The 11147-nt window shown below is 48.9% G+C and overlaps 3 protein-coding genes across 3 annotated transcripts; all 3 read right to left on the bottom strand.

Annotated features, from left to right (window-relative positions):
• Nucleotides 1–1891: 1891 nt before the first annotated feature.
• Nucleotides 1892–3072, bottom strand: Pmar_PMAR007691 (Fibronectin type 3 and ankyrin repeat domains protein, putative; the record flags this gene model as incomplete). The annotated part of the gene is made up of 4 exons (XM_002769231.1): nucleotides 1892–2033; nucleotides 2082–2167; nucleotides 2226–2354; nucleotides 2893–3072. 4 exons carry the CDS (start codon nucleotides 3070–3072, stop codon nucleotides 1892–1894), a joined length of 537 nt encoding a protein of 178 aa, XP_002769277.1.
• A 2390-nt stretch (nucleotides 3073–5462) lies between these two features.
• On the bottom strand, nucleotides 5463–7142 carry Pmar_PMAR007690 (hypothetical protein). The gene is made up of 7 exons (XM_002769230.1): nucleotides 7010–7142; nucleotides 6539–6600; nucleotides 6377–6440; nucleotides 6047–6330; nucleotides 5870–5999; nucleotides 5707–5829; nucleotides 5463–5664 (listed from the first exon to the last, which is right to left on the bottom strand). Exons 1-7 carry the CDS (start codon nucleotides 7117–7119, stop codon nucleotides 5568–5570), a joined length of 870 nt encoding a protein of 289 aa, XP_002769276.1. The 5' UTR covers nucleotides 7120–7142; the 3' UTR covers nucleotides 5463–5567.
• A 909-nt stretch (nucleotides 7143–8051) lies between these two features.
• Nucleotides 8052–11053, bottom strand: Pmar_PMAR007689 (nicotinate phosphoribosyltransferase, putative). The gene is made up of 17 exons (XM_002769229.1): nucleotides 10837–11053; nucleotides 10669–10789; nucleotides 10529–10614; nucleotides 10412–10479; nucleotides 10267–10359; nucleotides 10115–10216; nucleotides 9931–10066; nucleotides 9759–9884; nucleotides 9622–9713; nucleotides 9373–9569; nucleotides 9242–9324; nucleotides 9062–9194; nucleotides 8835–8930; nucleotides 8674–8784; nucleotides 8566–8621; nucleotides 8379–8514; nucleotides 8052–8330 (listed from the first exon to the last, which is right to left on the bottom strand). Exons 1-17 carry the CDS (start codon nucleotides 10982–10984, stop codon nucleotides 8246–8248), a joined length of 1869 nt encoding a protein of 622 aa, XP_002769275.1. The 5' UTR covers nucleotides 10985–11053; the 3' UTR covers nucleotides 8052–8245.
• Nucleotides 11054–11147: the final 94 nt, after the last annotated feature.

The raw sequence follows: 11147 nt of genomic DNA, 5'->3' as shown, positions 1-11147 counted from the left end.
GATTTCTGTTACTACCGATCTTCAGCATTACTTCAGCTCAAATGGCGATCCCAATAGCAGGAGTGGTGAAGCATATAGTGTTCAACGAAAGTAAGACCTGAGCAAAATGAATCGTCATGTCGGCACCCCGGCGCAACACCTTGGGTGAGGGTCGGAGATTTGGGCTGAACAGACGATAAAACTGGTCATAACGACAAAGGGGAAATTGTGCAGGAAAGTCAACTTGGGTTGGCAAGATATGTTACCATTCAGCTAGAGATGATATGAAACTGGTTGGGTCAAAGGCTACTCCTTCACCGTGCATTGACCTCTCCCTTTCTGGTTCAATGATCCACTGTAAGAGATGATGAACTCCTCGATACCCATCATCACTCCACTCGAGCAACATGATCGTGTTTCGGCGATTTAACATTACCCCAAGCTCGGATACAGAGACCTGTGTGATAGTGGGGGAGATGCTTCCAACTGGTGGGCATCCTCACTTCAGTCTTCACCTTCGCTACTTCCGTTGAACTAGGGGCTACTCTGATATCGATACAAGCGCCACCGTCGGCTACGCTTTCATCGTGGATACGGATGATTTCACCCAACACTAAATGGTACCGCGTTGGGCTGCCTCTCCTGAAGGGTAAGGACAATGTCCGACCGATCAAGTGGTAGACCTTCCCAACCTGAGGTCAGAGGCAGCGAGGCTCTCGCAGTGGGGTCTTAACAGAGCGTATAACTCCTCTTCATGGAAGCCTATGGGGCCCAGCATGGGAAGTGCCGACCTGGCGAGAGACCGCGAAGCGCCTCTAATAGAACTACTACCTATCATCACCTCCCAGCAGTATAGACCCTAGCGGCCAGAGGTAGTTTACAGGGCCATGGATGCTCCCGAGCTGAGAGTAGGAGCCTCGTCGGTCACGCCCACACGTGTGTACTCACTTTACCGTTACTGTCTATGAATATGCACTCCTTCATCTCCGAGCCTTGGGCCGACATCCCGATAACCACAACTTCGTCCGGTCCAAGCTCAGGAGGTTTTCTCGGGCGAGATGGAGACGCCTGAGCGGGACCACTCATGTGAGCAACCCATGTTACGCCTGTACTCTCAGTGGGTGCTTTAACAATGGATGTTCCCTGCGAGGAGTGGAGGGATGACCGTAAACCTGATGACCCCACTCTTCAGTGCCAACACAACGATATACGCACCTTGTCTGATGCACGATGATGGCCTGTCAACCTTGCTGGACGACGGGCCGAAGGCAAACTAGAGAACAGCTCCTTGAAGGCCCCACCCGTATGTGCCTTACCCCGTCGACATTGACCTCAGAGACTCATCGAGGGTTGGCTCAATACGACCAGACTCGTCAGCCCGTACAGAGGATATCTTGTGAACTTCCCGCTCAGTTTTCAAACTGACCAACGATGAGTCAACTCAGTGCTAGTGAGGCCTAGTTGAAGACTGCACACCTCCTCTCGATGAACTCGATCTCTCTGAGGGCTTCCTTGGTGAAATAAACCTATACAGGGGCCTCATGTGCTGTTCAAGAGGTAGCCCTACCGCTAGTTCAACCTTCTCTAGGAGAGCATCGGATCCTTCTGAGGTTGCTGTGGAAGAGTGCAGAGGCATGGCAAGGGCACAAGGGTCATTGACAGGTTCACTGGTGAACCCAAAACGAAGCCATACTCAGACAGCTGTAAATTAGGTGAACATCATGTCTGCCACTCTTGAATTCGGATCCTCTCGAGTACTTCCGTTTTTTCTAGCAGCAACATCATCTTTCATGCCACTTCCCTCGGCTGACCGCAGATATTTGCACGCACGAACATAGCCTGCCTTCCGTGCTGCGTCTAAAGGTGATTCACCGTATCTAGGGCGACGAAGGAGTTATCGCTCCGATACGACCTAGACTAACCTATTCTTCAGCGATGGGTCAGCACCCGAGTCCACGAGGAGTTCCACGAGAGACAGAGGATGGCACCTCCGACAAGCTGTTGTCAAGGGAGTGTCCAGCCAGATGTCTCTACAGTTGACATCGGCTCCTAGCCTAAATCGCATGATGTAGTGCGGACGAGATAGACTCATATAGGAATACCTCAACAACGCCTCGACAGTACGCGCATGCCCGGCAGTGACAGCGAGAGCTAGCGCTGTCGCCCCGAGAGAGTTAGTCGCCATCACCTGATGAACAATGGAGCAGCATTACCACTACATCGGAAGTACAGACAGTTGAACTCACATCGGCCCCCCTCTCACCCAGAGTTCGGCATACATCAACGTGGCCCTCAGCAGCGGCAACTAGCAGAGGTCGCTGCCCAGTGCGGTCCGAGGCGTTCGGGTCGGCCTTCGCATCAAGTATCTTGCGCACCTAGAAAAACATGCATATGTTGCACAATATCTGTCTCGGAGACTCCGATCGACAAGCGATCGGGACAGAAATTGTGTAGCGTACCACTCCTCCCCCACATCCTAGTATGATAAGGCAACAAGGTGCCTACTACACTTGTCGACTGTACTCGAACAGGATCACTTATGTAGTGATTTCCTTTCGTTCACAAGAGTACTCTTGACAAAACCCTAAACCGTGATGATGATACGTATACCGCATCCACTCGGAGGTTTAGTCCACTCCACTGATGTGGTAGTGCGACTTCGATGAGTTCATCTCCTCAAAAGGGGGATGTGGGTGACGGTAATACTGAGCGGTTAACAAAAAAAATAATGATTAAATTGAGTTTTGGCTTTGTAGACTGAATATACTATTTATTATCATTGTTGTACGTGAACTAATAGTTGCTCCTATTTGTAATAGCTAGAGAAAGTGGATTCACAATCATGTAAAGAATAGGAATATTTTAGAGTCGTTTCGTAGGCTTTAAAAAGTATATTATTCTTGACTTCGGTACCTTAGTCACATCTCCATCGCTCGCCGATGTGTAAAGTTCAGCGAACGTTATTGGAACTGTCATGATGTCAACGTCAATGCTCGAGTCGGGCTGAACCACGACAACACGGTCGGCATGAACATCGTTTTTGGGCAACTCCTTTCTGAGAGCAAAGGAAGGGATATATGGTTCTAGGTTCATGTAGTCTTCATCCTTTAATATAAATTCTATTCACGCTGTGCATCTAGATGTCTTTATAACACTTCTAGGCCCGAAGTTAGGAAACCGAGTTAGCCCGAAGTTCGGGCTAATTCGGTATCAATACGGATAACTCAAACAATCAACTACTGCGATCAGCATAACACTGGCATCTGCAGAGCTGATCAAGTCGCCGATGAAGTTGACACTTGGTATCGCGGAAAGCGGCACTGAGCGCCGCTGGCATACATACATCCATTCGCGTGGAGCTCGCAGTGGCACACAGTAGTCACACGGTGTCCCCGTTCTTGAAAAACAGTAGTGTAGAGGATCGTAATAATTAGCTTCCAGTATCCGTGCTTTCGCCATCAGGAGGGAACCTACCAAACGATAATACGTAGGCCCGAGAATCTTGATCAATGATCTCCACTGCGGTAGTGGAGCCCGATCAACTGGTTGTAACAACCGAAAGGCTGCTGCCCCACCTGACAGAAACTTCGCTTCGCCGTTGAGGTTGGCGAAATACGCAGGTTCCCGCGTCGCCAGCTTGACAAGTCCAGTGATCGGCGAACTGGATTGGGTTGCTGTCGATCTGGGAAGTCTACACTGCAGCACGCTTCCTTCCCGAGTGTGGCTCCTACCTCAGGTGAGGGTCAGTAAAGTGACGACGTATCAAGGCCCACAACTCAAACACGCTCCCTGTCTTACACACTTCTCGATATGTCTTTGCATCGATGTACCTAGACTGCAGTATGTATTGAAGGGGAGTAAGACCAACTCACATGAAGAGGTACATATACTCGCCGCTATGACTTTCACCCAACCGCCTCACACTGGGCGTCACTATCACTTGGGTTGGTCGATGATAGAGCACAGTGCTTCCAGTTGCCGCAGAACATTCACGGTACCTGACACCAGTGCGTTCGCATGGATTTCAGTTGCAGGGGTTATCACTCATAGCCAAAGGGTAGTTTATCGTCCACTATTGGTCGCTGACGCCCTACCCTTGCTTCTGCACATGAGCGCTCACGATCGAAGTATGACGATAAAGTCGGTTGCGATTGGACTGTCATTCCACTGCGATTCAATAGAATACAATTGCCAGCTGACAAGCAGTGCATTTCAACGACTCAAATCGCGTGGAGAAGTCCAGCAGGAGCTCTTGTTGTTACCCCAATATGATGAACTCAACTCCCAAAAGAGAGCTCAATATCTTCTCATTCGTGAAACTCACTTGGGCAGAGCTCAGAAGGACAATGACTATGCTGACGACACTCGTACAAGAACCCGAAATAGATGGGATAGTCGAGTGCAATGAAATGATGATGACGGTGAGCACAACCCAGCTAGAAGCAACCTTCAATATAAAAGGTCTCGCCCACTCGATCAGCTCCAAGCCTACCACTGGACTGACGGAAAACCGCCGGGAAGTTACTATTGGGAACAAACGTTCGATAGCACAGCACGTTCGAGGGACGACGGTGACATTTGCTCCACTGGTTGGCATTCCATACTAGCGCTAAAATAGTGGACTAAGCAGGATTTTAAGAAATTACTGTGTCCACCTAGGAGATCATCATCCTACAGAGCTCACGGTTGGCGAGCCCGAGCACCACTTGAAATCGGGAAAAATCACAACTGACCGACCAAGATGAGCCATCGCTCTGACAAAAAAAGGAATGACAAACGGACCATGATGTTAGCACATAGACCAAGACGCGCGAATACAGGAAGAAAATGATAACTACCACACATGTTTCTGCGTGGCTAGATATCCCTTTAACGTTTACAAGACATAGTACAGTAATAGCGCCAACCTAATGACGGAGCGCCATGGCTACTGTTGTATACAACCGTATAACCCACACCCATAAGAATGTATGACCATAAATGATGAGAACGACGATACGGGTAGGATTGTGTCTAAGGCAATAGTAGGACGATATCAACCTTATCGCGACGGATCGGACTATGGTGTAGCTCCGCCGTGCAATCTTCTTACTTTCTATCAATATCAACAATGGTGACGGTAGTAAGAACAATATCACTCTGGTGAGGAAAAACGAATCAATAACCAACAACTACTTCATCATAAGAATGTTCACCGCTTAAGAAAATCGATCACCAACAATGCTTGAGACAAGAATCGAAACTTGGAGAGACGAACAATTTCAAAAAAGTGAGTGCAGAATTTGGCATTAGCAGGATGCCCTATGACATACTGCTTCTCTTCGATAGGCCGCCAAGAGCCAGTTTTCAATGATGAAAGTCTCAGGGAAGAAGAATGAGACTATGACTAACCCTGCCGAGGCTACAATACAGCAGAGGAGACACCTCAATTACAGCAGTAGTAAGGCGCTTGCTACGAGGGCATACCACACCGCACTGTCAGTAGCGACTCATGTTGCTCTGGAGCGAGCACCAATCAAATAGTCGACAGAATTTGAGAGAATCTCTATTTCTACTGCGATCATAGTTTGCATCATCATTATCCGTAGCTAATCTTGTAAATCCATATCGCAACCCATAGCCTCCATTCTTGCTAGTATGTTCTCTTCGGAATCTGAGTTATCCTCGTCGTCGTTCGCCATACGACTGCACATGCACATACGATTTTCACACATCACCATCACTGACCTTTCATGTAAAGAGGAGGACGATACCCGTCCGTGCGGAAGACAGAATGCTGCTGACCCACCACGCTGCCTAGGCAAGCGCAAGTCCTCCATAAACTCTTCCAAATCGCTCACCGTTTCCGATCTGAGGGAATACTCTGTCACCACCATGAACGGTTACTCACCTGACGCGACCATATCGCGGTCTCGACGGGGCAACGCCCATAAGGAGAGCCATCGACTTTAGATCATCCACTGAGGAGTATGTCTTCTCTCTCAACGCCGAATGTCCGTCGAAAGCTTTAATCTCGCATTCTGATCAAAACACGTAATTGAGACAATCCCTTTCCCTAGCATTTCACCTGTCTCGAAAACAACGCCTTGCCAATCAGAGATGGAGAGGCCTTCCCCGTACGTCTCAGGAGACGCGTTTTTTGCTGATAAAAGTGACCCCGCGGTGACATCAGGGTCAGAACTTGAAGGGGAAGAGAGAATTTCAGCCAGAGGCTCATCGATGTCGGAGCAGGTCTCTGGACGATCACAGAAGCGGACTTGAACAACAGGCTCGAACTGAACCGCTGATCTCGGCAGGAATGTCCGCTCAAGACGGTCGGGAGACGAAGGGCATGATGCTACTGTCGATGGACTGAGGAAAGGCTCTCGCATCCTGGATGTAGACCCAACGAGCTCACGTTTTGTCTGGGGACATCGGCTCCTTACGACAATCCACGTCTCCACTACAGCAACACGGTGCCTCTGAATGACCACACATAAGCAGTAGCGAGCCACTTGGCGGAAGAGGAGCGACATTCCACGGTATGAGAGCTGGCGTAGGCGTAATGATCATCTATTACCGTCGTCAAGCCATAGACGATTACCCAATCTAACAACTCTTTCATCCTGACTCGGCACCGTCCTGAAACAATACTGCTGGGTCCAAGCAAATCTATGGCTACCGACACCACTACTACTAAGCCCACCGACACCACTACTAATACTATGGCTACCGACTCCACTACTAATACTATGGCTACCGACACCACTACTAATACTATGGCTACCGACTCCACTACTACTAATACTATGGCTACTGACACCACTACTGATGCTATGGTTACCGACACCACTACTACTAATACTATGGCTACCGACACCACTACTAATACTATGGCTACCGACACCACTACTAATACTATGGCTACCGATACCACTACTAATACTATGGCTACCGACACCACTACTAATACTATGGCTACCGACACCACTACTAATACTATGGCTACCGACATCACTACTAATACTATGGCTACCGACACCACTAATACTTCGGGTAGCTGCTTCCTTCCTCGAATGGATCTTCCAACTTCTCTTGACAATCCCAATAATGAGTGGATGATAATCCGACGATGGCTGGAGCCTTCGGCCGCGACATCATGAGAATTAAACTACTAATCGGGACAAACAGATTGCATCACTATATTCTTCGAGGCTGGCCACTATTCTTGCAAGATGCACGAATCTCCTGTCCCTATTCTGCACGTCTTTTGCCACTTGGCAGTGGATAGTATTACTATCATAGTAACATAGAAGCTCTTATTGTAGGTTTGCTGTAGCAATTATGGGGTCGGGAGAACGTCGTCCTCCTTCCGGCGATTTGTTATATTATATTATATTTGTCGTGGGTAGCTATGGGAGGAGAAAAATATAAAACTTGGGATCGTCTCGGGGAGGGGTACTTCCTACTTTGATACTATCAAATTGATAGTACGACAGTACGACAGTACTACCATCGTTTCTGTCGGGCTAATTCGTACTCGTATGGTGGTTGAGTATCCGTAGTATGCAAACTGCCGGGACTCGACTCCAGCTCCCATGGTGGTTGTGTTGGATCAGGTCCTCGGGCATCAGGCCGTCCACTGGAATCGACCTAACCATTATACTAGGTCATTGAGTCCCAGTATAACGGGTTTCTAGTAGATTTCTGTTGTTTTTATCATCCTATATTAATATCGAGCTAATCGTGGTCATCTGTCTTCAAGACCGTTCGGGATACATTTTACGTACCCCTCGTCATTGACACGTCTTCACTGAACCTATTGTGGGAGTTTATCTCCAACTATTGTTGCGTTGTCAGTCGATTGCGGTCGATTCTGGATTTTGCGGGTCGAATGTTCGCTTTATCTCAAGAAGATGTTCGCTTTATCTCAAGAAGATTGTCCGATGACACCAATACGCTGCATCTCCCAGGAATCGACTACTCCATGTCAATACTGGGAGTCCCATGGGAAGCAACTGTTCCAGTACGCGATCACTTCTGACGAGAGATAGACCCACGATCGTTACGGCGCGAACGCAACCCAGTCGTTTGAGTGGGAGTAGCTGAGTAACAAGACGGCCTGTATTGAGGCGACGAAGGAATCTCGGTGTAGTCGGCATAGCCATTTTCCAAGGAAGAGTGGTAAAGCAGTAATTTGGGCAATCCGGCTATATTATTATTACAAGTACAAACGTACCACCACCGTCGCCAATATGCATCTTCGAAAGGACACCATCGACCAGCACTACGAAAACTCTTTAACGGGGGCAGTCTCTTGCCAGAAGCGACGGAAGAAGTCGAAGAACTCAGCAGAAGTGCTGACCTTGTACCTGACACATCCACTTCTCCCAGTTGAAATCGAAGTCGGGGTCTATTACGGTGTCGGATTGATAGGCCTGAGATGGTCCTTCCTAAACGTCTTTCTCGACGCATTAAAATGCTCCTTAGCACTGTGTATGTCTGGACGATCGTTCTCCTTAGTTCGTGGAGAAGATCTTAAATGAAGTGCTTTTCCTGACCACCAACAGGAGGTCCACGAACCCCAACCCCGAAGCCCTTCACTACCGTCCTTCCAAACACACACCAGCAAGGGCTCCACCTTCCTTGGAGTAACATAGCATCTACCACAACAGACGATATCGAACCCAGCACAGGTAAGGGAAACGAACCTACCTCTTCTGATCATCGAATAGGTGACGACAGAAGACCTTATGGTCCGGCTCAGGGGCGGGCTCCTCTTCCCCTTGCATGATATCAAGGATAGCCATGCCATCTTGACCGTATCTGAGGCAGGTACCGATAGACTCGATCGAATACAACCTCAGAGCGGCTACAGTCGATAAACTGCCTTCCTCGACGGAATGCCTTGTTTCTCGAAATCTTGTGACAGTTTCATCCTAGGCTGATCGTTCAGCTCGACCAACTTGTACCTAATCACAAAACCCATTGTTCAGGGCCGGGCCTCCTCCGCAATAAGAAGGGAGCGTCGATGGAGCACAGCAGTCGACCAAGACAGTAGTTGCTATCGGACAGACCAACATCGCCCCTCCGCCCAGCTTACACCATGCCCAGTGCTGGCTGAGCTTGGCAAGTGACCAAATTAGTGCCAATACCGAAGGAATCGATAGAGTGCGGCTGGTCATGCAACGAGAGCAGGACCGCCTCGTTGATGTCATTGGAGGCGACTATACGAGCTGACATAGACAGTGTACAGGGAAGTGAAGCTCATTAATCGACTCACATCTGGCAATGAACTGGAATCCCTCATTAGCAAAAACTTCAGCAGTTGTTGAGAACACTTCCCGAGCTCTCATGCTCAAATACCTACAGTCACACCAAAGATTCTTTCCTTGCCCCAAGGAGACCACATACGCAAGGTCGCCACTGTCCAGCCGAATTCCCACAGCCTGTATTCCAGCAACCCTCCATAGACCAAGAGCAACACTGAGGTAGTTGGGTACTCCCGATAAAATAGTCTCATACGTGTCGACAAGTGCCAAGAAGGTGGTAGGGAACGCCTGGGCGTAGCGGATGAAGGCCGCCAGTTCTCCATCGTTACAGCAGTTAACCTGAAGATCCATTCTTAGACCCCATGTCCAGGTGGCCTCCTCGTCGACTAACTTGAAAGCCAATAGCATCACACAACTCCTCACGAGCACTGATGCATGCCTGTACAAACTCATGCGTGTTCACTTTGGCAGGGACAGACTGAGCTGAAGCAGAAGACCATGAGCATCCACTGTGATTGCTTCTCCTACGATCAGGTGATTTCCTAGTCTCCTCATCGAGATCATCTAATGAATGAAAGCTATTTACAAATGCATGAGCATGCGTGCCAGCGATAGGAATACCAAACACATGCCCAGCCTTCACGTTGGAAGTGCCTATAACACCAACATCTCTCCTCAAGAAACGACCGAGGTGCATCACCATCAAAGCCTCCAACGTAAGTGTACCGACTAGCGGTCAGTGCCCCGTCCGGACCCTGCGCTCGGCGTGCGCCGAATTCGAGCAACTGCGCATCGTCCCCAGCGGCTATTCGTAACCGTGCCGCTTGAGTGGCGACCTACAACACACAATAGAACACTGGCTGATAACATGGCGGTAGTAGTACTAAACAAGGGAAGTTGACGAGGTTGAGGATAGCAGTCTCCATAAGCTGACACACTATGAGTGGGCCCGCTACTCTCAGTACTGGTTCTCGAGGGAAGACGAACTGATCACCACAACACGATTGACGATAGAGCTTCCGCGGCAGTGCATCACATCGCCTTCTCTCACTGCATAAATAGTGAGGTTACTCGCATCAAGTGTAAGCAGATACTGGAAGAATTCGGGATCGGCTTCTGGCATTTGACTCTGACAAAAAAATGAGTTCCCTAATAGTAGGGAAATGAAAACTTGCAACTACCTGTAAGTAGTCTATGTGAAGCTGTGTGAAGCTGAAGGTGTTCACGTACCGAACAACTTCGTCGATACCTAGTACTCACGCTACTAACAGCATTACTAGATAAGCCCCGCCCACTACCCGCACAGACTGTGAACTCTCCACCGAAAGGACACTTCCGAAAGTACACGTCGAAAACTGCATGATCCTTCTCCTTACCAGACTTCCTACAAAACAGGCCACTTCCCAGCGATACACTGCGTATGAATATGATCACTGACCAGTAAGCATAGGCCATAGTGATTTGATACAGGTCTGTGAAGGTGGCCTCGATGATATCGGAATGAGGCTCTCCCATGTCACTGTCACACCGACACCGGGAAAACGCATGGCCGTCGCTGGCTGAATAGAACCCACTTACGACTAAAGTAGATATACGCTTTCCTTACGAGATTCACAAGCAGCATATCCCCTTGCAATGTACGAGCTGCTCCTCTCTCTATGGTAGTCCTCCTCTTCAGCACTCCTGCCTCCCTTCAAGCCAGGTAGCTTCAGCCCAGCCTTGCTGCTTTCTGTGGTTGACATAGTTTGCGACATTGATGGTAATGACCGTCGTGATTCGGTAGACGGCAAATAGCTCGAAAACTAGCACTAAAGCTGAGAGAAGGAAATGCCTACACTGAACGCAACAGCGCTGACCACCGGCCTCATATAAAACAAATTTAAATAGAGTTTCCCCTGCAAAAGTCCAGCATGTGAC

This window comes from Perkinsus marinus (genome assembly GCF_000006405.1).
Source record: "Perkinsus marinus ATCC 50983 genomic scaffold scf_1104296966226, whole genome shotgun sequence".
NCBI classification, from domain to species: Eukaryota; Perkinsozoa; order Perkinsida; family Perkinsidae; genus Perkinsus; species Perkinsus marinus.
Note: the sequence above shows the minus strand (reverse complement) of the source record. Positions and strands in the feature narration are given on the sequence as shown.

Coding starts and splice junctions, on each gene's coding strand:
- Pmar_PMAR007689 (XM_002769229.1), bottom strand. CDS start 10,984: ATGTCGCAAACTATGTCAACCACAGAAAGCAGCAAGGCTGGGCTGAAG. Junction 10,790..10,836: donor ATATGCTGCTTGTGAATCTC/GTAAGGAAAGCG, acceptor GGTTCTATTCAG/CCAGCGACGGCCATGCGTTT. Junction 10,480..10,528: donor AGAGTTCACAGTCTGTGCGG/GTAGTGGGCGGG, acceptor CGTGAGTACTAG/GTATCGACGAAGTTGTTCGG.
- Pmar_PMAR007690 (XM_002769230.1), bottom strand. CDS start 7,119: ATGATGTCGCGGCCGAAGGCTCCAGCCATCGTCGGATTATCATCCACT. Junction 6,441..6,538: donor TCGTCTATGGCTTGACGACG/GTAATAGATGAT, acceptor GTGGTCATTCAG/AGGCACCGTGTTGCTGTAGT. Junction 5,665..5,706: donor TCCTCCTCTTTACATGAAAG/GTCAGTGATGGT, acceptor GTGCATGTGCAG/TCGTATGGCGAACGACGACG.